General features: G+C 38.8%; 1 protein-coding gene across 2 annotated transcripts in view; it reads right to left on the bottom strand.

The window, feature by feature from the left end:
* Positions 1-3478: 3478 nt before the first annotated feature.
* The window catches only part of tbc1d9 (TBC1 domain family, member 9 (with GRAM domain)), a 109564-nt gene continuing 85049 nt past the window's right edge, over positions 3479-27993 (bottom strand). For both annotated transcript variants that reach the window (XM_051928109.1, XM_051928110.1), the window contains 13 exons: positions 27479-27629; positions 23302-23516; positions 22878-22995; positions 20437-20722; positions 18477-18606; positions 14840-14938; positions 14682-14750; positions 14052-14292; positions 12611-12676; positions 9879-9965; positions 9600-9668; positions 8849-8952; positions 3479-5138 (listed from right to left, as the gene is read on the bottom strand). In XM_051928109.1, coding sequence (XP_051784069.1) covers positions 4404-5138; positions 8849-8952; positions 9600-9668; positions 9879-9965; positions 12611-12676; positions 14052-14292; positions 14682-14750; positions 14840-14938; positions 18477-18606; positions 20437-20722; positions 22878-22995; positions 23302-23516; positions 27479-27629 — 2370 coding nt within the window. In that variant the 3' untranslated portion in view covers positions 3479-4403. The remainder of the gene's footprint in view (positions 5139-8848; positions 8953-9599; positions 9669-9878; positions 9966-12610; positions 12677-14051; positions 14293-14681; positions 14751-14839; positions 14939-18476; positions 18607-20436; positions 20723-22877; positions 22996-23301; positions 23517-27478; positions 27630-27993) is intronic.

Raw genomic sequence — 27993 nt, 5'->3', positions numbered from 1 at the left:
CTGAAGAGCTCAGAGACAGAATTGTGGCAAGGCACAGATCTGGCCAAGGTTACAAAAAAATTTCTGCTGCACTTAAGGTTCCCAAGAGCACAGTGGCCTCCATAATCCTTAAATGGAAGACATTTGGGACGACCAGAACCCTTCCTAGAGCTGGCCGTCTGGCCAAGCTGAGCTACCGGGGGAGAAGAGCCTTGGTGAGAGAGGTAAAGAAGAACCCAAAGATCACTTTGGCTGAGCTCCAGAGATGTAGTGAGGAGATGGGAGAAAGTTGTAGAAAGTCAACCATCACTGTAGCCCTCCACCATTCGGGGCTTTATGGCAGAGTGGCCTGTCGGAAGCCTCTCCTCAGTGCAAGACACATGACAGCCCGCATGGAGTTTGCTAAAAGACACCTGAAGGACTCTGAGATGGTGAGAAATAAGATTCTCTGGTCTGATGAGACCAAGATAGAACTTTTTGGCCTTAATTCTAAGCGGTATGTGTGGAGACAACCAGGCACTGCTCATCACTTGTCCAATACAGTCCCCACAGTGAAGCATGGCAGTGGCATCATGCTGTGGGGGTGTTTTTCGGCTGCAGGGACAGGACGACTGGTTGCAATCGAGGGAAAGATGAATGCGGCCAAGTACAGGGATATCCTGGACAAAAACCTTCTCCAGAGTGCTAAGGACCTCAGACTGGGCCAAAGGTTTACCTTCCACCAAGACAACGACCCTAAGCACACAGCTAAAATAACGAAGGAGTGGCTTCACAACAACTCTGTGACTGTTCTTGAATGGCCCGGCCAGAGCCCTGATTTAAACCCAATTGAACATCTCTGGAGAGACCTAAAAATGGCTGTCCACCAACGTTTACCATCCAACCTGACAGAACTGGAGAGGATCTGCAAGGAGGAATGGCAGAGGATCCCCAAATCCAGGTGTGAAAAACTTGTTGCATCTTTCCCAAGAAGACTCATGGCTGTATTAGCTCAAAAGGGTGTTTCTACTAAATACTGAGCAAAGGGTCGGAATACTTAGGACCATGTGATATTTCAGTTTTTCTTTTTTAATAAATCTGCAACAATTTCAAAAATTCTTTTTTTTTGTCTGTCAATATGGGATGCTGTGTGTACATTAATGAGGGAAAAAAGTAATTTAAATGATTTTAGCAAATGGCTGCAATATAACAAAGAGTGAAAAATTGAAGGGGGTCTGAATACTTTCCGTACCCACTGTATTTACTCTACTTATAACAAAGAAACGCGCTTGCATGAATTACAGTACGTATAGCGGTAACATCAGTATTTGACATTCTAGCACCGCAGGAGACATACCAGTACAGTACACTGTTTACCTTTACATTCTGTTTTTAGGTGATGTATTAATGTATTAAGCGGAATTTGCAATGAAATTAAAGTGCTTTGGGGGCATACTGTATTTAGGGTTTAAACTATCAAAATAGGCATTTAAAAGGCACTTTTTAACCACATCCAAAAGTTGCAGTTTTTCACAATTTGCAGGTGCTCTAGGAACGTAACCCCCATGAATTTTGGGGGTGTACTGTATAACAAAGATTTTTTCATGTTCCACACACTCCGTGGTCTAAGTTTATAGCTAGTTTTACTTTCACAAAGACGTTTATCTTTTGGTGATTGGTAAAGAAAAAGGAAGGATAGGAATTGGGAGTTTGGGACGTCTGATAGAGACAGCACTCCTGCAAGAAAGAAAGCCCGGAAGAAGAACATCCATTGACTTCTGTGTTCTCGTCTCCGACCACCATCTCACAAACCCAACATTTACACAATATTTCAGTTAATCCCGTGTGATACCCAGTCATACATCCAGCTTTCTGGAGCCTCGTCACACCTGTCATAAAGGTTCTCTGCACTGAACATACACCTGGGGACCCCTTAGTGCAAGGAAGCAGCACTACCACCACGCCACCGTGCCCCACATGTTTAATACACGCTTTAATGCATTTCATCATGAAAATGATATCAAGTATTTATCTTAGCATTCTAAATGTTCAGAGAGCAGGAATATCATGAAGTGAATGGATTGTGTGTGGCGATCGCTGCCTGCGCCTCCTCTCAGAAAGTCCGTTTCAGAAGCACAAAGTGATTAACAACTGGGTCTGGAAACACTTAATACAAAGCATTTAATGGGCGACATTAGTTATGAGGGGGTTTGAGAAAATCTAGGAAATTAAACATCTGTCTCTCTCTATTATAAAAAAAAATCTTGACTTTTCTCCTGCGACGAGACATGATCCTTAGAAGAGAGACAGAGAGACACTTTCACGTTCCGCGAGACGGACAAGTTACGTCATACTTACAACCTTTAGAAGCAAGTCCCGTGATACACATGCAGATCATGTTAGAGATAATGGAAGTAGGAAAATTCAAAAGTCTCAAAAAAAAATGAGAATAAAGATCGCATAAGTGCAAACAAATGGAAAATATTACTCGGTGAAATAACGGAACAGCGAAAAGAGATCGAATAGCGTTTGAGGATGTCTGCGGGACAAGAGAGACAAGGTAGTGAGACAGAACGTTTAAAAGCCTTTACAGCACCTGTCCTTTTAAGCGCCGTGCAAGATGCAGATCACGCGGCACGGCAAAGGCAGCAGCAAGCCAGCAGCCGATCGAGCAAAGAGGAGGTAACTACTGTTATTTGTTTCCCATTATATCACCGTTTAAGAGGGGGTTTCAGAGGTGCAACTGTGTCTCCTTGGGGTGTGTTCAGCCCCCCCTCCTCACAACAGCTCATTGCTCTGGTGGGAGGGGGGGTTCGGGAGGTGTTGGTGTGCAAAGCCCCTTAGTTTATTTTAAAATGATGTTTACAACATGGCAAAGTTAAATTAGAGGGAGGTAAAAAAAAAAACAAGGGTTTAAAGTGTAAATGTCAACTTTAATCTCGACATAAACAGCGAGAATAAAATGGAAATGTCGAGAATTAAGTCTTTTTTTTCTTCACATGTCCATATTTTTTTTTTTCTTCTTCTCCGTAGCCCTAATACGCTTCTGGGCGGAGTGGTGGCTCTGAGGCTAAGGATCTGTGCTGGTATCCCGAAGGTTGCCGGTTCGAATCGCCGTCACTGCCAAAAGAGATCCTACTCTGCTGGGCCCTTGAGCAAGACCCTTAACCTGTAATTGCTCCAGGGGCACTGTACAATGGCTGACCCTGCACTCTGACCCAAAGGGGTAGCCGAAAACTAACAAATTCCTAATACAATAAATTGTATAAGGCGAAATAAAGAACAAAAAAAAAAAAACACACAGGACAGTTCATGATATTTTTTTTTGTAGCTTATTGTTATTTTATCCACTAGATGGCAGCAAAATGCTGTCCCAAGAGTTATTCGGGCTCAGCGCCATACATTGGACGACAGCAGATTTCCCAGAGAGACACTTAACCGTATCTACTTAGAATTCTGAGCCCGTGAGACGTTCGGGTTTAATGCCAAGGAGGTTAAATAAATCTCCCATCACTGCTAATGAGGGACTTAACAGTTTATTTTTTCCCCCCCTTTTTTTTTTAATCTTTATTCCGTGGCATAACCACATTGGTAACACTAAAAATATTTTCGGACATTACATTGAAATAAAAACAGCAGCTTGAGTTCTACAGCAAAAAAAGTAACACATTATAACAATAATAGCAATAATAATATTAACATAAATAAAATACTTTAAAAAAAACATCATGAGTACTTTACTCAAATATCAGGAATGATCCAGTAGTAATAAGCAAGGGGGGAAAAAGACCCCCCTCAGAAAATGAAGAAAACGTAAAGTAAACAGAATTAGTGAATCAAAGTGCAGGTGCTCGAGTTTTTAATAAAGTTGATTATATCAGCTCAGTTCTAATATAATTGGTCGATGTATAGAAAGTGATATGGTTTATCATATGATACGTCGTCAAATCACAGAAGTACTGAGTGACTGGACAGAAATTCAAAACGTAAAGAATGCTCAGCCGTTTTTTTTTATGTTAATTAGCTTTATATATATATATATATATATATATATATATATATATATATACACACATATACATACACACACACAAGTGGTGGTGGACGTGTACAGATGACTACTTGAGGATACACTTCTGTTTTGGCCTCTAAGAGGTAAGTAATAACTCCTATTATTCTATAAAGTAGAACAAGCTAATTCGGGAGGCTATAGATAAAGATTTCATTCTCCATCTTATTCTAGAGGTTGGATTCTGATTGAATAAAACATATGCTACAACTTTACGCTTAATAAAATACCAAGGTTCAGTCATAAAAAGTGTTAAAAGCTTTTCTCAGTTTTGATACATTCCTAACCTTTTCACTGGGAGTGGCAGGCACATCTTAACTACTGGCATTTCAATGTGACCAATTTGTTTCCTTCTGAAGACTCGATGATATTCAGGTTAACCGGAGAGGGAGGAGATTTCGTAGTCGCTGGCAGACATGACCTGTCTTCCACCCTTTCGGACATTCTTGGCATTTGTGATCCGAGACATGATAATCACAGGCTTTTCAAAGTACGCCACCAATGCCTGCTCTGTCAGCACTGATGCCAAGAACTGCTCAAAGGTGATGGCCCAGTCTTTGTCAATGCTGGTGCTGTGAGGCAAGGTTGGCCCGAGGTTGTTGCGCACCAGGACCGTGTCCTCAGCAATGTCCTCACATTGTAGCTTCTCATCCATGTCATGAGAGCCAGCACTTAGCACCGAATAGGAGGACATGGAAGTATCATCCTTGGTCTCGTCATCTGAAATGAGCATGGCCGAAGACATGCCATGGTCCTTTGGAGAAGAGTCCTCCAATTTGATGTCCTCCATTTGAGAGCACACAGCTTGTTCGTCGCCAAGACTGCTCCCACAAAGTGTAGATTCATCGTTACCTGCAGGATTCGGTCCAGAGAGAAACTGCTCTCCATGCGGTGTCTGATGGAAAAGAGAGGTCTGTCCAGACTGGCAGAGGCAGTTATCTTTCAAGATGCCACCGTCCTCTTTGTCAGATGGACTACAGAACAGTTTGCCAACTTCGCCAATCTCCAGTAGCAGGCTAGTGACGGTAGCCGTGGCATGATATAGCTCTTGCTCATTGGGGTCCTCACTGAACATATTGTAGAGGGTCTTGCATAGTTCAATAAACTGCTCCTGTTGGAAAACCACACAGTAATTAAGTAAAGTGACATCAAGGCAGCCCCAATGTGATATGGACGATTAAAAAAATAATAATCTCACTGACAAGAAGATAAAGAAACAAAGTGCAGGAGTCGCAAGACTAGTAGCCAGGACTCTCCAGTTCATCAACTACTGTACATGGTCTGTTTAAGAAGAGTGTAAAGTCACATGTACGTATGCTTAAATACTGAAACTGTACATGTTTAATTAAAAACAAAAAGTCGTTATTATGATACATAACCTCCCAACTGACCAACACATTTTACCAGTCAGGAAATACCTTTTTACAGTGCTTCCCACACTCGGCCCTGGGGACCCCCTGCGGCTGCAGGTTTTTGTTCTAACCAGCTCCATAATCAGTGACACCACCTGATTACACTGATCTCATTTAATTAGCTGGGATTTTTTCCCTCTAATTTTACATTCAGAAAAGCACAGCAGCATGATTTTTACATTTATAGGAAATTTAGAAATATTTCTGCTTTTGCTCTAGATTTAAATGCTTAACTCTCTTTTGCCCTTTCTCTGTGCAGTTTTCCCCTTCGTTGTTTCTTATTAATGACAATCAAAAACAAGCAGAGCAGACACCCAGGCAAACAACACTGAATCATGAAAGGCTGCAGCTGCTTTAGCGTCAGCCCCACTAATTAGTAAATAATGGATTAATTAAACAATTAGAACACCTGCAAACGTAGAAGGAAGATCAAGATGAAAATACTGCTAAAAAAAGAAAAAAATACATTATTCCCATATAACTGCTTGGTACATTTTTTTTTTTTTTTACAAACTTAGTTTTCTAATTTTTATATTGTTCTCAAAGCACAGAACTTGGGAAAAAACAGTTCACTTAATTAGGTCAGGAGTCCAGTTAAAAACAGAAGCTGGCTGGAACAAAAACCTGCAGTCACACGGGGTCCCCCGGACTGAATTTGGGAAGCACTGCCTTTTTATACACTGCCTCGCTAAATAATATTCCATCCATATTACAAAATGAAATGATCGCTGCCTTCCTCCCTTCTGTATGTTCTCCCCTCATCCGTGAGAGTTTTGGTAATTCTATGTTGGCTGTGTACTAGTGGGTGAACTGCTTCCAATTGTCCTGGACTAGATCCTGCCTTACAGCAGATGCTGCAAGAATTGTCTGGGTGGGCCAGCAAACCCAGAATTGGATTAAGCCAATTGGCAAATATTATGACATTTTCAATTACCTGACTAAAACTGGGGTGACACAGGGGTTCAGTGATTAATCTCACAGATGGATTGGGCATCCTGGGCCCAGTCACTGTATGTGTGAAATCTGCCCATTCTTCCTGTGTGTGCATGGCTTTTTCTCCCAGTTTCATCAGAGGTGTGCTGGTTAAGTCAACTGGGAACTTTATATTGGCACCTGCACGAATGTGGGAGAGCTCTTCAATGGACTGGCTTGGCTCCCTGTCTAGGGAGTAGTCACCTGAATTGGATTAAGCAAGTTTAAGAATTTGTGTATGCATGAATGATTATACTCGACCAGATGAACCTAGTAGTAATGCTAATAGCAGCACTGTCACAAGTACACAATACAGTGTGACCATCAACATTCTGAAGCCAATGTCACATTACGCAGCTTTTAGTCATTGGGCATGTCAGACTTGCCGATGGTGGTTACTGATCATTTCCAGACTATGTCAAGTTACATGACTGAATATCACTTGGTCTGTCAAGTTTAGCCAACTGCATAACGACTCTCCAGGACAGTTGTGCTCGCCCCTTTTATCTGATTCACAATGGCGTGCAACTGACAAAGCTCTATTTTTTTTTTCCTTTTATCCATTCTGTTGTGGTACATAAAATATGAGACATAAGACTGACTAGTTTTTCTTCTGTTTGTGAGGTTGAAAACAACCACATTTCTTGTTCCTTGATGCCTCATTATATGCATTGTACTTCCAGGCGAACATTCATTGGTTGTTAGCTCTCATGCACACAGAGCCACCCCTACGACTAGCAGAGTTGCAGTGTACGTCAGACTGAACTATTGGCCTTCAAGGGAGTGCACTGAATGTCCTGAACTCGCCAAAATTATGAAAATAAAGGCCACAACTGAAAATCTCTAGAAAAGATGTCTAATGTGGCATGTATTTAAAATGCCATGATAAATAATATAGCAAGTAAGAATTTCACTGTACTGTGTACATGTGATAGTAATAATCCTATAAACCTTTAAAGCCTATGTATTACAATGCAGAACTTGATTCTAATTAAGACAATACAAATCAGCTAACTAGATGTACTCCTTACTCCCGGTTTCTATCAAGGCCTCTTTGGGAGGTGTCACCTGGAGTACCGTGGACAGTTTTTGTCTATGTATTACAAAAAAAGTTGTAGCAGCACTAGAGAAAATCCAGAGACCTGGGCCTCATGTTACATAGGTCTCTGTTTCTCCTCAATATAGGCATCATTAAGAGTAGCTCTGTAATGGGTTTGAGTTCTAAACCCAGTTGTCATCTGCATGTAGTTTACACATTCTCCCCATATCTGTGTCTTCCTTTTCGTACTTCAGTTTTATTCTCACATCCCCCAGGACATGCATGTTACTTTAGGTGAGGTCAGGTCAGGGCACATGCACTGGTACAGCGAGTTACTGCACCCACCACACAACAAAATAGCTCAGGATCCTGGTTAGCAACCCCCCAGGCAGACACGGGGTCCAGTCCCACCTTCCAGAAATGATCCTTCTATCTGCCACAGCCAGGTGTTACGTGGGCATCCCCTTGGCCTGGTCCAGCCACTCGAGTATCCTGTGAGCTGAATCCCCCTCAGGATATCGCGCCACATGACCGTAGTGACGTAACTGACGCTCCCTCACAATGAAGGTAATGTGCCTCATTTTGGACTCCATGAGAAAAACAAAGTTCAACCAGCAGTACCCAAGGATTCTCTGAAGAGAGACACAGTACCAAAGGGGTCCAGTCTTTGTCTCAGGTCACTGGATAGCGTCCATGTCTCACAACCATATAGAAAGACAGGAAGCACCAGGACTCTAAAGACATGGACCTTCGTCCTTTGGCACAGACATCAGGAGCGCCATACACCCCTTTTTCCAGCGACTTCATAACCCCCCATACTCTCCCAATCCGTCTACTGACTTTATAGGAAAAGTCACCACAGTCATGAATGTCAGTGCCGAGGTAAGTAAATCGCTCAACGACATCGACACTCTATCCACAGACAGACACACTGCTGATGGCTGTGCCCAAGAGGTAAATAAAGGCCTGGATCTTGGTTTTTATCAGGACACTCACAAGCCCAGACACTCAGACTCTCAAGTGCCCTGATCAGAGCCACGTTAGGTGGCAACTATAAATCGGCAGCAGTAAAAGTGAGCATAGGTTTACACATGCATGTGCCTGACGAACAACTTGTGTCCTTTCTAGAGCTTTTTTCTCGTTTGGAGCTCAGTGCTCCTATAAAAAACACCGGATCTCCAGCAAGCCTAAACTACATTAACCAAGTTGGATGAAATCTGAGGCCACTCATTAAGACAGTGTTTTGTATGCCTTGCTATTTCTCATCAATATACCTAACATAACCTGTAAAATTTTACATTTTATTTTGCAAGTTAAATAGTTCAGCTCTTAATCATATCATTACTATACTATTAATCAAATAGTGTATCTATATTCCACTAATATTTCAATTGATACCTGATTTAATCGAGGCAAATCTTTCATGTTTTCTATTTTTGTGTTGGTTTCTTGTTTCCAAAGCTTCAAGTATGTGCGATAGTCTGGAGTGTGCGTCTTTTTAACTGTGGAAACAAAAGCAATTAAGTTCAGCACACAAATAGACCAAATGAACTACAAACATGTCCTGCAGATCACATGTGCCTTAGCTGCTCTCATTTACAAAAGTCACAAAGCCAGTCCACTACCTATAGAACTGAGCTTCATAAGTGTAACTTGTTTTACAATTTTGCAAAATGACAAAATATATATTTTTACAATAAACAAAGATGCTCTCCTGAAAGTCGTATGTTCAGATGACACCCTGCTTCATTCTTTACACTTACTTTTAGGATTTTACTCACTGTTTTAGCACTCCTTCATGATTCTTTCACTTTTCTATTCATATCAAAAACTACAATGCATTGAAGTTTGTGTTTGCCTACATTTCATCTTTGGCAGACACTTCCACCCAAGATGAGTTAAAACATCTGGATAAATGACAATTATAATAATTGGAGAACAAGCAAATAAAATGACTTTTACAGGACCACACAGTGAGACAAAGGCAGGGGACGAACAAATAACCTTGGATTCAAGAGTCCAATATGCTAACCATTACAGCACGCTGATCTGATGGCATGGAGCAAATTATTCTTTATTTTATTTGTCCTACTTACGAAGGCCTGAAATATAAGGGAAAACATCTAAATGTTCATTTACACCAACTTACTTTTCTCCGTTTTAAAAGTGACACTGACAAAGCCATCATCCTTGTCATTCTTATGCCTAGAATCTTGCCCTAAAGAAACAGAAGTTTAAAAAAACATTACAATGTTTTATAAAATTAACTTCCCTTACCATCCCCTTAATTTCCATAGAAGCCCAGCATTTAAGCTGACAAACTGAAAAACAAAAAGTACCATACGGTTACCTAAGCTATGAATAAATCAAACCTACACTGGAGTTGCAATAAACCTCTCAAAGACGGGCTCAGCAATCTGAAACGTACCAAGTGAGTGTTCTGGAGTCAAATCTTCAAAAAAGTACTGAGTGGCTTCAAATGCAGAATCAGGTTCATCGTGTTCCAAATTTGGCTCTGCATCAAATAATAATAATAAAGGTTGCATTATTCACTTGAAATATTAATTGTTATTAACTTTTTTTTTTTAACCATTTTATCCATCTTTTTTAATACATTAAGATGGGCTGTGTGCATCATGCTGAAAAACTATATACACTTTGCTGGAGACTCATTTTGCTTCTGCTCACACCTCTACTCTCTATTACTTTAGAGTAACTTTGTGTGATATAACCACAAAACATGTAAAGTTTTTTTTTCTTTTAATCAGAAAGAATAGGAAATACACATTTGTGAGTATAACTTTTAAAAATTAAAATATTCAAGTAAAAAAAATTAGAGTAGATACAAATGAATACTAGACAAACTTTAAGGAATATACTGAAGTCTATTTTTCTCCATCTCTTTTGGTTTTCACCTACAATCATATAACATGCAGGTTATGTTAACTTGGCCCTTATGAGTGAGTGTTCCCAATGCTGGACAGGTGTCCTGTCTAGGACTGGCTCCTGCAACCCTGAAATTGGTTAGTTAGTAAAAAGATAGATGGATGGATGGATGGATGGATGGATGGATGGATGGATGGATATACCTATTATGAAGTTATCATATGTACATATATGTATGTCTTGGTGATGCTGCTTATATTCTAAAAGAGGCCAGGATCTCAATATCTTTGCATATAATCTAATTTAATATAGTTGAACATAATTTAATAGATTTAAAAAAAAAAACACAACTTTGGGGCGATAAATGACTGAGCAGCCATGGGAAGTGGACTCAGTCCAGACAACTGTTTTTGAGTGTTATTCCTAGAACATAAATAATCTTGATATTAACAGTACATCCTTAAGTCTGCATCTCTCCATTAACATCTACTCTGACTTTTCCATTTCAATAAATGCAGTAAGAAATGAAAAACATTCTTATTTTAAACAGAAACAAAATGGACAGGAAAAACAAAGCAATCACAGGAAATAGCCATAGGAGCTAGAAAATGCTCTGATAGTGACCTGACAGAAGCCTGTCTAATGGCTATGTGGATTGGGATGGAATACCTTTTCCTTTCACACTATCCAATTTACATAAAAATTAATAAAAAATAAACAAGGTCCCAGATTATTTTGAGTAGAACATCCTTGACACAATCTTTAATGCAATAACAACAAAGAAAAACTTCACAAAAATGTATTGTTAGCCTAGTATTAAATTTTAGAGGCAGAAAACTCTGAGGTATTGGGATGTCAGAGTATGAAAATACAGTGGAACCTCTAGATACGAGTTTAATTCGTTCCAGCACTGAGCTTGTATAGCGAATTTCTCGTATCTAGAACAAACGTCCCCATTGAAAATAATGGAAATCCAGTTAATCCGTTCCGCATCCCAAATATATTAACATAAAAATCATTTTTCCTAACAAATAACACTGATAAATTATATATACTGTAGTCTACCTTTAATAAATAACACTGGTAAATAATATAACTGATTATTAAAAGAATCAAAACAGGTGTCCAAAGTGCAGTAGAGCATTCAATAAATCTTTAAATAAATAATCCTTAAAACAGTTGTGAAGTGGAGGTTTAAAGTACATAAGAATAACAATCCTTTAACACGAGGTTAAAACGTCAACAGGAAGCAGTCTTCAAAAAACAGATGACAATCCCCGGTGCTTCTTCTCTGTTAGCGTCTCACCTGCTTCTCCCATGCGGGCTCTGCAACAGGCGAGACACTTAATGCAGCTGACCTTCTCTACACCGTCCTGCTTCAGCTGTTTGGCTCGCCTGTTCAGCTACACGCGAGCCTGCACTCACTCGCTCTCTCGCACCAACTTCCTACTGCTGCGGATTCCTGCCTCCTCCTGCAACCTCCGTTCTCTCTCCTCTCTTTTCTTTTACTTCTTCTCCCCCATAACCGGCTCGCGCTTCTCTATATATGCGGGGAAGACATGGCAGCTGCTAGGGTTACCACTTTAAATACAAAAAAATAAGGGACGCATACGTATTGATTCAAAACGGGACGCGCAGTTTCGTTCTCAAATACTGGACGATTCCGTATTTTAAAGGACGGGTGGCAACCCTGCCCAGCCCATCAGCCACAGGACAAATCATGGATGTGGGCAGTTTCCCACCTGTGCACTTAGGTGAGAAACGCAGACACCGCAGATCGCCCTGCGGCTCACTACAGCTACCACGCCCCCTCGCTAAGCCGCGAGCTATACCCACAGCCTGGCTTGTGGCTCGTTACGTGAGCCAATGCTCGTATTTAGATCTGAATTTTTCGCTCATACTTTCCTCGTTTTGAATTTCTCGTATACAGAGGTGATCGTATCTCGAGGTTCCACTGTACCAAATTCTGAACACGATGGGAGACCATTCAATCAGTCCTTCAGGATAATTATGTACTGGTGAGACAAATGTTCTCTTGAAATCTGATATTGTTAATTACTTCCACATTTCCAAAGAGCCACTTTTGTATAACAACTCTCCTCCATTTTATTTTGCATTTCAGGCTAACAATTAATGGCATTTATTTCTGCAAATCAGCACCGAACTTACAGTAGTTCAGTGCATAAAACAGTCAAGCAAAAAAGACTGAATGAACAAATGCCCCCTCTTCCTTACTCATTTTTACATGGCACGTCAAGTAATACTATTACTCACCTGGGAGAACGTGCATTCTGTACAACAGTTTGAGCTTTTGTGTCAAATCACCATGGCACAGCACACCTAAGAAAATATTAGCAAGACAGGTTAAACAAATTCATAAAGTCATAGCAGATGATATTGTAATGGTAAAAATAATAATACTCATAATAACAAAAGGAAAGCTAATAAAGGAAAGAATTATTTTAAATGTAGGATAAAAGTACATTTTTAATCAGAAATAGTGATCAGTGTTGGCCTACACTTAAGGTATCATTCTTCAAAAATATCAGATCCTAAAAATGACATGTTGTACACAAGAGTACAGACTCAAGGCAGCACATCAGTAAGGCTAATATTTAATCAACACTACCATGGGCTGTCTGGACATTCTAATTTACTAAGCTAAGTCATTTTAGATTGACTACTATAAAATGTTCCTATTTTGTGACTGTAATTCCATTACAACTATGAATAACTATTTATTTAATATCTATAATGTCCTATGCAATTACCTAGCTTAAAAAATAGTTATTTGTTTCCAATAAAAATGAATGATTTTTAACATTCTTATAATTCAAGCTTTTTGACTGAATTAGTTCATGGATTGTTCCTTCTTACTCAGTCTTTTGTTTCATTTTGTAGTCTCTCTCTTATCTGCTCCATTCTAGTAAAGAGCTTTCTTAGCATAAAGACTGAAATGATAGTAGGCTAGTCATTCAATAACTTAAACTTTTACCAAATAACTGTAAATCATTTCCTTATAAAAAGTAAAAAAAAAAAATTCTTGAACATTGCTTTGTATGCACGTTTGACGAGTTGCACTATATTACATTCAAAAGAATATTTAGCCGTTCATGATATAAAAAAAAAATTCCAATAACTAAATTTTTTTCCTCTGACTTGTTTAAATTATGTTAAATACTTTCCTCAAAAAGGGCAGCTCGGTAGCATAGCGGTAGTGCTGCTGCCTCGTAGTAAGAAGACCAGGGTTTGTGTCCCGAGTCTTCCCTACGTGGTGTCTGCATTTCTCCACATGCCTGATGGGTTTCCTCATACTGTCCAAAGACATGCAGGTTAGGTGGATTGGCAATACTAAATTGGCCCTACAGTATGGTTGGAATTTTGTGTGTGTGTGTGTGTTTTTACCCTTCGAAGGACAGGCACCCTTATCCAGTGTCTGCTCCTGCCTTATGCTAGCTAGGACAGGCTCCAGTATGCCCTGTGACCATGTTCAGGATTTAACAGGTTGGAAAATAACTAACTCCAACTATAAATATTACAAAAGTCTCCCAAAATATAGTATATGGTAAAAGTGAACTGTCATGGATTATTATGTAATTCTCTCAGATCACACATGGGAAATACTCCTCCTATTAATCGGAATGTAATTTTGAAATAAGGATAAGAAAGAAAAAAGACACAAATAGAAACTAAGTGAAATGTAACAAACACTTACTCAGCCCTGTAACAAACTCTCTGAAATTTATGAAAGAATCCCCATTTTGATCAAGCAATCTGAAAAAGCGTTTCGCCAGGGAGTCCGAGTGTGTTCCACAAGACCAAGGGAAAAGCAGACAGAAGAGGCCTTTAAACTGTTCAAAGTCAATTCGGTACTGTTCCAGATATGGGAGGCTGGGATCGTGTCTGTCCATTGGGTTACTGTTTCCACCCCAGTAGCAACTTGTCAAATGTTCAGTCTGCAGAAACATTAAACAGAATTGTTTTTATTGCCAATTGAACCTCTCCATTCTTGGCACTTTTACTCCTGCTGAATACACGCCCTCAAGTTCAGAACAGTCACGGCCACACAATGCTCTTAAAGTGGTAGATTTTATATATTCTATATCCTTAACCAACATATTTTATGTGTGGTCCTCTTTAGGAAAAGCTTCCGGCAATATAAATAAGCAATAAATCAAACAATAAAACACTATGAATTTTCAGGGACAAAGTCTGCAACCAAGAGTGCAGGCCATCTGAGGCTCCAAGACAAAATTCTGGATAGACAAAAAGTGCTCATGAGGCTCACATTAATAACAACAATTGAAACCTGCTTAATCCAACTTAAATGGTCTTTGAAATTTACCTTAAATAGAACATACAGCTCCTCCAGTTCATCAGTGGTAAATGCTGTTTCAGTGACTATGGTCCGTACCTACAACAACATAAAGACGACTTAAAAAATCCAGGTTCACCGGTCTCAAAGCAGCTACACTTGGCAAATTCTTTGTTTTGAAAACTCACAACATTGCGCTTTGTAGTGTCTTCAATGGTCTGGATAACTCTCAGTCTCTGTCTGAAGCGCATCTGTTCAATCACGTCTGCTCTGATGCACCCAAATTTCTTAACAGGAAAGATGAAATACAGTATAAGTGACAAGGCACAGCGGGGGTAAAGTGTTTAAATAAAAGGAATATTTTCTAGTTACTTACCAACCTTCATATTATAGTTAATTTTATATGTATGTCTCCTTTTCTTAATCTATGCCTCGTTTCTAGCCACATAAAAAAAAAATCTTCAAAAAAGGGAGCCAGTTCAAATTATGAAGGAACTGGACCCACTAAGGTCCTCTGATTCTGGCAATCTTGTTGTGCCCCACACTAATCAACACTCCATGGGTGACAAGGCCTTCAGCTGTATAGCACCCAGACTCTGGAATGACCTACCAAAATTAATCTGAGGTCAGCTGACTCCATGAATTCTTTTAAAAAAACAACTCAAAACTCATCTGTTCAGGAAGGCCTTTAGCTCTACTTGACTTTATTACCCTTCTCTCAGTTTACTTCTCTGTCAAGATGCTCATGTAACCTGTATGTATGTGTGCGAGACCATCAATTATGTTGTCTGTTAGGCTTTTTTTTCTCTGATTTCACTGTCGTAATCTTCTTTTTTTATTTATCTGGTTTGTACAATGCTATATACTGTATACCCTGCCTTTCTTTCTTATATTCTGTAAGTGCCTTGAGCATGGGAAAGGCGCTATATAAATAAAATGTATTATTATTAAATTCCTGTAAAAATCTAAGCTCAACTCTTTCATGAAAAAAACACTATCTTTCTATTAAGACACTAAGTAAGCTTACAAAATTGCACAGACTGTTACCACTAGCGATACTGGCTTAGTGCCTCGTTTCCTGGCAGATGGGCGCAGGCAGGCTGGTGCCAGCATTTGAGGATAATGTACAACAGAATATATACAAAAAACAAAAGAGAGTGGCCAAGACCATACAAACAGGAAGCAGAGAGAATATCAAGACATACAAAAATGCTGATTAACACAGCTTTGTAATCTTTGCCTCCCTTACTCAGGATAGACCGGAAACATTAATGACATGAGGTTCAGAGTAAAGTTACAAATACTATAAATGACAACATTTTAAAGAATAAATCACAGCCTCAAACAAGATAGTGTAGACCACTTTTCAAAATCTTAAAGTGGTCTGTATGTTTTGAGTCACTTAGGGGTTTACCTCATAACCCCCTTTTTTTCCCCCCATTTTTTGTAACAAGAATTAAAAAAAAAAAAAAAACTTTCAGTTTTGATCCCTTGTGGCTGCCAATTGTCTGCATATACATCTAGCACTGTAAATACTTCACAAGCAGTCTGAAAAGCTCTCCTTGCTCCATATTAATCTGTAAGCACTAAATGTTAGCACTGTACATTTAGCTTTAATGCCCATAATTTGTCATATTTTTTGTGATTACAAGGTGGGAAAATAAATTGTGCAAAAAAAAAAAATAAAACTAATAATAATAATATTGGCAATTCAAGCTGAAGATTTTAAACTTCACTTCACTGTCAGAATACTACAGATCAGTTCACAGCCAACAGAGGCCACGTAAGAGGGGAGTTGAGATACCACATGATTGCAGATCAGATGATAAAATTGTTTCACTTTGATTAATAAAATTTACAGTAAATATTTATTCAGTTCACACATCTAGCTCACCATACACCATAAAACACAAACACCTCATACTGATCATCCAGCCCAATGACAAAGAATAATAAAGCAAATCCATATACAGTATCAAGAAAAATTTAATTCAATCAATCATCCATTCAATCCCATGTGCAAAGAAGCTGGGTGTATTTATGGAATTTTGTTGTTATCATTAAATGAGTTACATTAAACATACTTAAACTAATAAAGATATATAATAGAATCCTACCATGTTGTGCTACTGGAACCAAGTATATAATTTATATGTATATTTAACTTCTAGTATAATATTTCAGTGAAAAAACCCTTCTGCACATAGCTTATTATTTATACAAGATTGTACAAACTTGAAACTTCAAATTCAGCATGAAGATGAGAAACCACTCAAGACCCTATCCTGCTCCATTTCACATCCTCACAGAATGGGGTTGGCCGGCTGTGATCTTTGAGCCCTTGAATCAGAAGGCATTAGCTTACCCTCCCTCTGCCTAACTGAATAAGCGGTCTTCTGACTTCATAACTAAAACTGTGACGATGCCATATTACATAATCAACTGTCTCGCTTTCTTCTTTTTTAGGCCTCATTGCCCTCATTACACTCAGTAGGTTAACTGTACTAAAGGGAACTCGCCATACTCAAGTGAGATAGCTGATGCTTTCTGACTCACCATGTGAGGATGCAAAAAAAGGAGACATAGGGCTCACATCAGTTCCTTACTTAAAAAGAAAGCTTGTACCTTTGGGGTAATCCTATTAGCACCGTAAACATCACACAATGACAATTGCCCCCATCTATAAGCAGATGGTGTTTCAGAGTTAATGGGTGAAAACCAAAGGTTTTTATAAACGATGACCCCATCACACTCCGACTTGATCAGGCTTATTTGATGGCCCTTCTCTGATTGGATCCTGCTCATTACAATGTCTTATTCCCTGATTAAACATCCTTCCAAAGAAGAACATCATATTCCAAAATATTGGTCATAGAAGAGTTGCTTTCCATGGTGATTGTTGAGTTGCTTACCTGTATTCATCTAAATTGCAATTTGTGCAGTTCAAATGCTGCATACATGGGCAAAAGGCAAATAATTTATTGATCACTACAACTTAAATCCTGCTGCCATTCTATAAGGAGGGGCGTTTTCCACAGGAAAGTTATTAACACTGTGCTTAATGAAGTGGATGGGTGTAGGATGCAGTCAAGCTCACAAGAATGTAGAGGAGAGAGATGAAAGCACAATGCAGTAAAGGAAAGATATAGATACACTTTGGTTCACATTTATTTATTTTCTCTATTTACAGTAGTTAGCTTTACAACTGTGATCAGCACACTAATGTGACACTGGGGCAATTTACTGAGGGCCCTTGAAGAATTTCTATGTTTTTCGTTGTTATGAAAGTGCTGCACATGCTAGTACATTTGACAGCGCATGAAGCACAAAGGAATCTAACTTTCCTGGGGCTCTAAGTTTTTCACTACACAGCCCCTTTGCAGAACTTGCCAGCAATGTGCACAAACCAATTGTAGGCAAAGATCTATATAATATGTATTTTAGTAAGGATATTAATACTTTTATAAATGATGCATTGTGGACAGAGATAATTTTTGTTTAAAAACGTTGCTGTTTAAATGAAAATGTAGTGTAAAATAGCCTAAGACTTTGTATTATCTATGTACTGTTTTTAGTTACTGAAAAATTCAGAAATCCGATTTTTTTTGTCAATTCAAGCATATACGTTACAAATTAGTAAAAAAAAAAAAAAAAGTGCAAATAGGACAAAAGAACACAACAAATTACTTACTTGTGGCTTTTAATTAACTGAGCTTAATGGAATGCAACTGTACACTATTTTTTTTTAAACATCAGCAGTGAAAAATAAAAGTTTTGAACAGTGGCATGGAAAAAGAAACCACAGAGAAACTGTTTTCCACTTACTTCATAGGAACTTTGCACAAGCTTAAAGATGTCTACCTCTGGATGCGGCTCTCCATTGTCAGTAAGGAGGGAGTGAAGATGAGGAATGGGTGGTAGCGTACTGTCTTTGTTGGTAACACTATCAAGGTACCTAGCAGGCACAATGAGAGAGCATAATTAAAAAGGTGGACAGAAATGGAGAGAACTTCATAGTGCAATTAAATTGCTACATATCTCAGATATACTGTAAGAGACTGATCAAATGACATTTCCACAAGACATACAGAAAGAGATAAACCTACTTAGAAAACCTGCATCAAATAAATGTTTTATCCTTCACTATATGAGACAAAAACATAAACTTATTTGACTGGAAGCCTTAATCATTGCATCTAGTATAGCTCTCATACCCGTTCTCTGAATTATAAAAGGGTTTATAGTCTTACATCAAAAATCTACTTTTCCTGAAACAAAAAAATAAAAGGACAATAAACCCTTATGCTTGCTTTAAGGCAGGTCTTTTTTCCTTCACAACAACTTGTAGTCAGCCTAAAGTATTCAGCTTGTTTGAACTCTCTTCAAACAATTGCCATGCTTGGTATACTGTCCTGGAATGACAGCCTCAAGGGTGAGGATGAACAAACATATGACCGCTTATAATTTCTCTTGTCAATAGCTTATACATACTGTGTATACACTGTAGATATACAGTAAATTAAGACAGATTAAACATCATACCCTTTTTAATTTCTGCTCCTTCTGGCTTACATGTCATGCATGGTGGACACAGAATATTTCTGGATGCAATTGGGCATGATGACATAGGTATTAAATGGCATTCAGAAAATTAATTTGAGCTGAACAGGACAAAAGCATTTGCTGGTCTGTGTAATTGCCTCGGGAATGGCAGAGGGGTCCGAGACACATTTTTCTCATCAGTTTTCTCATCACCATCCCAAAAGTCAATAGTGTTAGGTTAAATGGTGATTCCAAATTGGCCCCCACTTGGGTGTTTAAGTAAGTAGGCCTCATAATGCACTGGTGCCACGTCCAGGGTTGGTTCCTGCATAGTGTCCAGTGGTGACGGGACAGAATCTGCCCTTGCAATGTTAAATTGGATTGAGAAGGATGGACAGATGGATGGATAGTACTTTACTTGTCCCAAGGAGAAATTCAGCTTACAGTAGCTTAATAAATATGTGAATATTATACAACAATAACCCCCTCAAACACAAAACACACAAATTTCAAAAAACAACAAAAAAAGATTCCAAAATTTAGGCCAAACATTTATTATATTGTGGGCTGTGTTATTGCTTAAACTCCCCTCTGTTATTGTTTAAAAGTTGAAAATATTATCACTTAGCCCTCACTTATACCAAAACAATGGGATATACAGCATTTTCTAAGAATGAAATCTTCCATATTACTGATTAACTGTATGTATTTTGCCATCAACCCTCCCTTTCAGCAATTTACAGTCAGTCCCTATTCATTTCTAAATAGAACTCTTCACCTGTGAGGTATACTTCCAACCTACCTCTGGAATCTGTAGTTGGCCTTTTTATTTGTTGTATTAAATGTAACTGTGCTGATCACTTTGCACATTTCACATGTAGACTGTATTGTAATTTTGCTTGTTCTGTGAAGCAACTTAAGATTGTGTATGCTGGTAATGGTTCTATATAAAATGCAAACTGACATATTATAATTGGTTGTTGTATTTTGATCACATTCTAAAGCAGGATCATTATGGTAGGCAAATATTTGACAGGCTGGCATTAACCGCACATCTGCTTAAATAAAGGAAAAACAAAATAAAAGCTAAAATCTTGTATTCTGTTTATATTATTGCATAAATCCAAATTTCAGTTTTTGACACATTTACATAAAAGCCAAACATGCAATGCTTCTTGAACATGACAAGTACAGAGGGTATGTCAACAAATGATCATGTCTTTCTGTCAAAAGATATGCTTACCTCCCTAGGACAGTCATGGCCTCTCCGTCATCTTTACAGTTGAGTAGTTTGTCAATGTTTGCATCTAACACAGAAAGGGCCAGTTGGAAAATAACTTTAATTCCATCATAAAAAAAGCAGTCCACCACTACCACAGCACTCTCAAATGGCATGACACTTAGAAAAAGTGTGAGGAACCAGGACAGGGAGATGGTGGAAATCACTCCCAGATCCTGCATACAGTCGTACAGCTGTGGCACATTGTCCCTGGCCAGCTCTTCAAACACTCCTTGGTCCACCAAAGCACCTAGAGGAGAAAACAATAAATTAATAAAAAAATAGTTAATACCAAAGTGCCAATTCCATTAAAAAGAAACCTCCAGAAATTGGCCATTTTGAGAGCAAAATTGTTTCAAAAAAATTAAGAAAATAATCTATTTAAATAAATAAACATATATACATATATATACACAACTGGACTGGACTGCCAATACTGATGCTCTGTGTAAGAGAGGACAGAGTCGACTATACTTCCTTAGAAGGCTGGTGTCCTTCAACATCTGCAATAAGATGCTGCAGATGTTCTATCAGACGGTTGTGGCGAGCGCCCTCTTCTATGTGGTGGTATGCTGGGGAGGCAGCATAAAGAAGAGGGACGCCTCACACCTCAACAAACTGGTGAGGAAGGCAGGCTCTATTGTAGGCACGGAGCTAGACAGTTTGACATCTGTGGCAGAGCAACGGGCGCTGAGCAGGCTTCTGTCAATCATGGAGAATCCACTGCATCAACTAAACAGTATCATCTCCAGACAGAGGAGCAGCTTCAGCGACAGACAGCTGTCACCGTCCTGCTCCACTGACAGACTGAGGAGATCGTTCCTCCATCACACTATGTGACTCTTCAATTCCACCCAGGGGGGTAAACGTTAACATTATACAAAGTTATTGTCTGTTATACCTGCATTTTTTATCACTCTTTAATTATTATTTTTTCTTTTTTAAATCAGTATGCTGCTGCTGGAGTATGTGAATTTCCCCTTGGGATTAATAAAGTATCTACTGTATATATATCTATATCTAATATATATATAAATACACACACACATTAGACATGTCTTTGGTACTGTATCTATGTTGATGTTTTGGTATTTACATGTTTCTGCTACATGTAGTAACATTTTTTTCTTGTTGAACAACATTCAAGGCTCATTTTTCCTGAGGAAAACATACCATTAAGGAGGCCAGATCTACTCTGATGTCTGCTTGGAGAGTACAACCATAGCAGTCCAACTATGGGACTACTGTCACATTCTCCTTTTGCTGTATCCATTTTATCACTCTGCTTGCCACTGCACTACCTTCAAGACCAAGGGTTCATTATAGATCACTGGCTGAATTTCAGCAATTTAAAACACACATTCAGCCAAATCTTCGTGTTAGTATTTTTCACACAAATACAATCAGTGAAATAAATGTGGTAATTACATATCAGAATTTTAAGCTAAGAGGTGAATGCTGAAATACGTATTTTGCCATACTTCTGACTTTGTCAAAGTGATTCTTAGCTTAAAACACTTTGAAAACCCCTTACGCAAAGAATTTAATTTCTTTGGGGAACCTGCACACACAAGGCTAACAGTTGACAGGTTTGTGATGAATGACATGTTTTGATATGCCCTATATGCGACACTGCCAATTTATTACAGTATGTCCAGTAGGGTTATGAACGGCCCCTTGTTAGACTACAGAGTGTGAAGCCCTGCTATGCTCTGTGCACAAAGTGACCCACCATCAATCAAATCATGTCTCAATGTTACTGATCTGACTTCTATTACCAATATTGTTTGAATATGCTAGGAAATATTTACCTTCGAAACCTGTAAGAAGAGCATGCATGTCTAATTTTTGCTTACTAAAAGGATAGAATTCCAATAATGTGTATGTATTGCAATCAGTTTTTTAACATATAAATGGAAGAAAAACAAAAACCATGAACATTGTTCAGGAGATAGTACACTAAAAAATAACTATTTTCACTCTTTATTCTAGTGTGGGTTGTGGTGGCAAAAATGCTGAATGAACAGGCCAAAAATATTCTTAACAACTTTGTCCAACTTCTAACTCCCACAGAAGTGAAGACATAGGCACATTCTAGCATAATCATGGTCAGCTTCTAGGTCTTCTCCCGGTAAGGCCTGGTACCTCCTTAAGAAGGCATTCACTCAGGGCATGATAGCTACATTTCCAAGTTACCTCTTAACCTAAAGACCACCATTGTGGCGTTCATTACCCCCATCATTTACAGTGACTGGTAAACAGAAAGCAACTTCAAAAGACTTTGCTCCTACTTCTCCATCATCAGGCACAACATCCAAAAAAATCTGAATCCAGTAATAATACATCCATGCATCTCTAATTACAAATGTGTTTCTATTTGTATATTGTAGAATATTTCTGCATACCCACAACTCTTGTATTGTAGTAGTCTGGTAACATTCTCTCACACAGAGCCACTAGCAACCAGAAAGCCTCTTCCTCTTTAGCGTAGAGCAAGAGAACTGATGTAACAATATTCATGGCCTATAAAAACAAGAAAATAAAAGTTTCAGCAATTTAAGGATTTAAGGATGAAAAACCTCCCTATCCTCCTTTCATCCACTACAAGCAGTTTCTCCTTCTGATTTGGTGTGTGAACCTCAGCATGTCACTTTTTCTACCTATAAGCCCGTTGTTAAAAAACAAAAAGGATTTAAATAATTAAAGTTCAGTTCTTTACATACTTTCATGCAAAAAAAACTATACCAAAGGCGACATAAGTATTAGGGTAAAGGCATCTGTAAAAAACACGTAATTACATAATACAGTAATAACAACTTTGGCACACACCTGGCAATATCCAATGTTTGGGTTCCTGAAAGCATAAGCAGTCAACACTCTTCTCAAAGCAGCGATTCCCATTTCATTTTGAAATGCAGGATGTTCAGGCAAAGAGCGATGAAGATCTCTCTCAATCTCCTCTGTGGCTAGGTTATATTTTCCCATTGACTTCTCTACCAAATCTTCATAATAACCAGGGTGTGTGGCCATTTCATTTACAGCTCCTGCAAAGTGCAAAAAGAATATTCAGATTAAGAAGAATAGATGCAATCCAGCTTAAATAACATCATACACACAATAAAATATGTATTTGACCAAAAAAAAAAAAAAACATATTATACAGTATTAGCCTATCCTTGAAATAAAGTTAGAGGGCTGACTGCATCACTCCCCAAACCAAAACTAATTCCCGGTCAGATCCACGTCCAAAATGATTAAAATGTGCTTGAATATTAAGTGTACTACAGTGGTTTGTAAATCTGAAAGCACATTAGGCACACTTTTCAATTTTGTGATACAGGTTTATAGTTTTTTTTAGGCCATTATTGTCACGTGTACAAAATACAGTTAATTTCTTACTTGCATGAGCTAATCAAAATGATACCACCATCTGATGGCATGATTGGTGATTGTTACTGTAAAAAAGGCTCATTTTATTACACATCTGTTGGGGTACTGTATAAGTGATTCATAGTTGTGTTTATTGTATGGTGGTGCATGGAAAGGAGAAAGTGAGCGGGACTGTAGAAATGAAAATAATGCAGTGTACACTGCTACTGAATAGGTGTACCAGACAGTAAATATTTAGATTAAACGTTAATCGCTATTTACTTTTTCCCTAGTATGTGTTAGTACAATTGTTTGCATCTGAACAACATGGTTGCTTAACAAATCTCAAGCTTTAGCCACTAAGACGCACTGAACTAGTTGTTGTTTTGAACTTTTGCCAATTAGCTCAGTGTTATGGATAGAAAACATAAAAGGTAACTGCAGTTTGAAACTAGGCTCTTTTACAACCATAACTGTCATCATTATCAGTTAACAGACATTTTCTGAAGTTGCCCAGGATAGCCAGTTGTCTACTAAAGTGTTTCCTTTATTCTTCTTGGTTCTGGGCATCCTTTCAGGTGAAAACTATTCTTTTTTTTATCATGTAACACCACCTTAGAGCATATCTTCTTTGACATCCATCTTGGCCCCATCCCACCTACCTTCATCTTGGTGCATCTCTTCAACCAATCATTCTCTGATTTTCACGCTGCTTGTCCAAACTAACTTTGTCTGTTTCACCTCAGCACAACACCCGTTGCCTCTACACCAAGTCTTTCTCTTAATTTGGCTATCATCATCATCCTATCAAAGGTGAGACACAAGGGATCCATTCAGAGTCCATTGCTTAGTGTGATAATGATAGAGGTGGTGATCAGTGAAGTGTGTGAAGGATTGCCACTGACAGCATTTGTATACGCAAGTACAATCCATCTTACTAACCGAAGGTTGTAAACTGGATATGGACGCAAGGCGCTGGGCACATCGAGGCGCACGTGCATTGCCGCACTGCAGCGCGTCACAAGGCGTAAACCGGATATGGACGCAGTGCGCAGGGCTAAACTTGCTGTGCTCCACTCTGCCAGCGGTCGGTGTCAGCAAAGGCAACGGAATCACGTCTCCACAAAACGAGACCGCTTTACTACAGATGTGCGTATGTAATTAAATGACATGTCCCCAGACGCACCCACCCTCCATAATAGAGAAAACAAAAACGAGAGGATTCAGCGCATATGTGAATCACATTACAGTATTACAGTACGGAAGCCCCAGACATCCAAACTACACGGCGTAAACCAGATATGGACGCAGGGCTGAACTTGCTGTGCTCCACTCTGCCAACGGTCGGTGTCAGCGAAGGCAACGGAATCACGTCTCCACAAAACAAGACCGCTTTACTACAGATATGCGTATGTAATTAAATGACATGTCCCCAGACGCACCCACCCTCCATGATATGTCATCCGTCCAGATATCGGACGGAACAGAAACTGATTGCCATTCTTGGATATCCGATTCGCTGGCAAATCGCGGGCTTACTAGTTAAAGCAGAAGATACTGAAATCGGAAGCACTAGTCCTCTAGAAAAATGCATGAAAAGAGCAAGGTAACAGTTAAAACTACGAATGTTTACTAGGTTTAGTGCAAAATATGACAAATGTTTGCCATAAAGATCTGACAATGACTTGATAGCCAGTTTTCTCTATTGCTTGTTTGGGACAATTTCACCATGCAGTGATACAAAGTGGAGATTCCTTTAAATAACACATAACCTTTTGAAGATAGTAAGCCTGATGCACTTTACAACAGAAGAACTCCTATATCATTGGCAAAGCTTCCGTTATAGACTGTGCATAACCTTTAGGAAAGGTAGCAACAGACTGAAAAATCCTATTAAAATTGACTTTAAAACTTCACTTCACACTTCTGCTTGTTCTGTAGTAGTCTCGTGGGGCCAGACATGAATTAAACAATAATACACGTCTGGGAGACAACTCATTAAATAGTGTGTAGTGAACAGCAGCAAAATCCTGTGCTGCAAAGGCTACACTCACAGGACTTCTTCCTAAAACACCTGCCCCCAATTCTTCCACTCCATGAATTTTAAACCGTCACCGGCGTATCACAGAGAGGGCAAGAGGCAAAATAAAAAGCTAGAATTTCTCTAATCAATTCAGGCCCTTAGTAGCTCAAGGTAATTGTAGCTTAATAATTCATTTGCACGTTGTAATGAGAACTGAGACAGAAGTGTCAGACAGACACACACACGTAGACCACCACAGCTACTGGGCTCCACACGTTTGGGAAGTAACTCTATCTTCTACAATATCTTTCTGTCATTTTCACTATTGCATCACTATATAACATAACAGCAAACAGAGTTTAGATAAGCATTGTGGTCTACGGATATGCAACATGGAATGCTTGCATTCCCAATTAGACAGTAATGTTAAATTTCTTTAGTTAGGTCAGAGAGGTGGCTCTGAGGCTAGGAATCTGCACTGGCAATCGGAAGGTTGCCGGTTCGAATCACGTAAATGCCAAAAAGGGACTCTGCTCTGTTGGGCCCTTGAGCAAGGCCCTTAACCTGCAATTGCTGAATGCTTTGAGTAATGAGAAAAGCGCAATATAAATGCAAAGAATTATTATTATAGTTTGTTCAGACATGCAGCACAGCCTCACCTATACAGCTACTGGTGGTGTTAGGCAGATTTGTTGATTCAGCTGTTTTGAGTACTGAAATCTGCATTTCCTGTGGCTCTTCATCATCAGCTCTCTTAACAACAGTCCTTATGACGGAGTGTGACACACCGTTTATTTCAAACGCATATTTGGAAGTTCATATTTTCATTAACATAGCTGCCAATTCTTTCAAGCTTACCTCAACTCATACATTATCATCAAAACACTGAACAACAGAGAGCACACACAGCACCTGAAAATATTGCTCACGTCTACCACTTGTTCACTGATGCTGTTGAATGCCAACAGCTAATGTGAAGCTACAGAAAGGGTTTTTCCTTGCATCGGGTTATGTTTATTTTTAAAATGTGTAATGTGCTCTCTACACACACAACATACATTTACACATTTATATGTCTAATAGGGTTTTTTTTTTGTTGTTTTTTTAAGGAGACTTTTTGACTGTATATGGTTCATTGTAGACAGTACCTTGCTCTCCCCAAGAGCACCTCTGCTCTTTGTAGTTCAAAAATCATCACCCCTACATTGAGTGCCGCCAAGAAGCACTGGATTGGTTTAGAAATGTATGTGACACTCAGTGAGGCGTCTAATTGTTCCCACCAGTTTTAAGCACAATTTAATCATGCCTGTCTTCAGATGTATATTATATGCCTGGCTTCAGTGAGACTAATTCTGAAGAAACCCATGGGAACAAGCCAACAAACTGGAATAAAACGCAATGCCTCAAGATAACCAAGACCAAAGGTTACATGCAAATGTTGTTAATGACTGGAAGTATTTATTTTCACCAAAATGTGAAGAAACAGATCTGCCAAATGAAGGTTTACATGTCAAGTACATGTCAAAATACCAAGGGATACAAATAAGGCAATATTATCATCAACTTCTATTTGAACTAAAATAGGTAGTGTACTGAACCTTGCTTCATCCTCACCTGAAAACAGTAGCCACAATTCTCCCCTCATGTTTTCTGGAATACCTTTCAGCACAAGTTCTTTGGTCTTTTCTGTGCGGTACATGCATACACCCTGGCCATACTCTGCAAAATGATTCTTCCATGCTTGTTCTTTCAAAAACTCTTTAGCCTTAAAAGAGAGAGAGAGACAGACAGATTGGGAGGGGTTATTTCCTGCTTTTAGAAAACAAAGAATGACAGTTACTGTATTTCTGTACTGAAAGTAGCGCTGCTCATAATGAAACATTATTCATCTCCACCCACTTTATTTTTTTTTTCTTTTTTAAACAAAGAATTTTGTGGTGCAAGTGAATTAGGTCAAATGACTACAACTTTAATGTGTTCTCGAGGCAAATAAATACTGCACCAAAATAACACCATCAGTTAACTTATTTGACAAAGCAAAATCTTTCCCTTTTTAACGTGAGGCTTGAGGGGGCTTTAATCTTTACTAAATTTCTCACAAGGACCTATTCAGCATAGCCTTCATAATT

Source organism: Erpetoichthys calabaricus, chromosome 5 (genome assembly GCF_900747795.2).
Source record: "Erpetoichthys calabaricus chromosome 5, fErpCal1.3, whole genome shotgun sequence".
Taxonomy (NCBI): domain Eukaryota; kingdom Metazoa; phylum Chordata; class Cladistia; order Polypteriformes; family Polypteridae; genus Erpetoichthys; species Erpetoichthys calabaricus.
The sequence above is the reverse complement of the archived record's forward strand: the minus strand, read 5'-3'. Positions and strand labels throughout refer to the sequence as shown.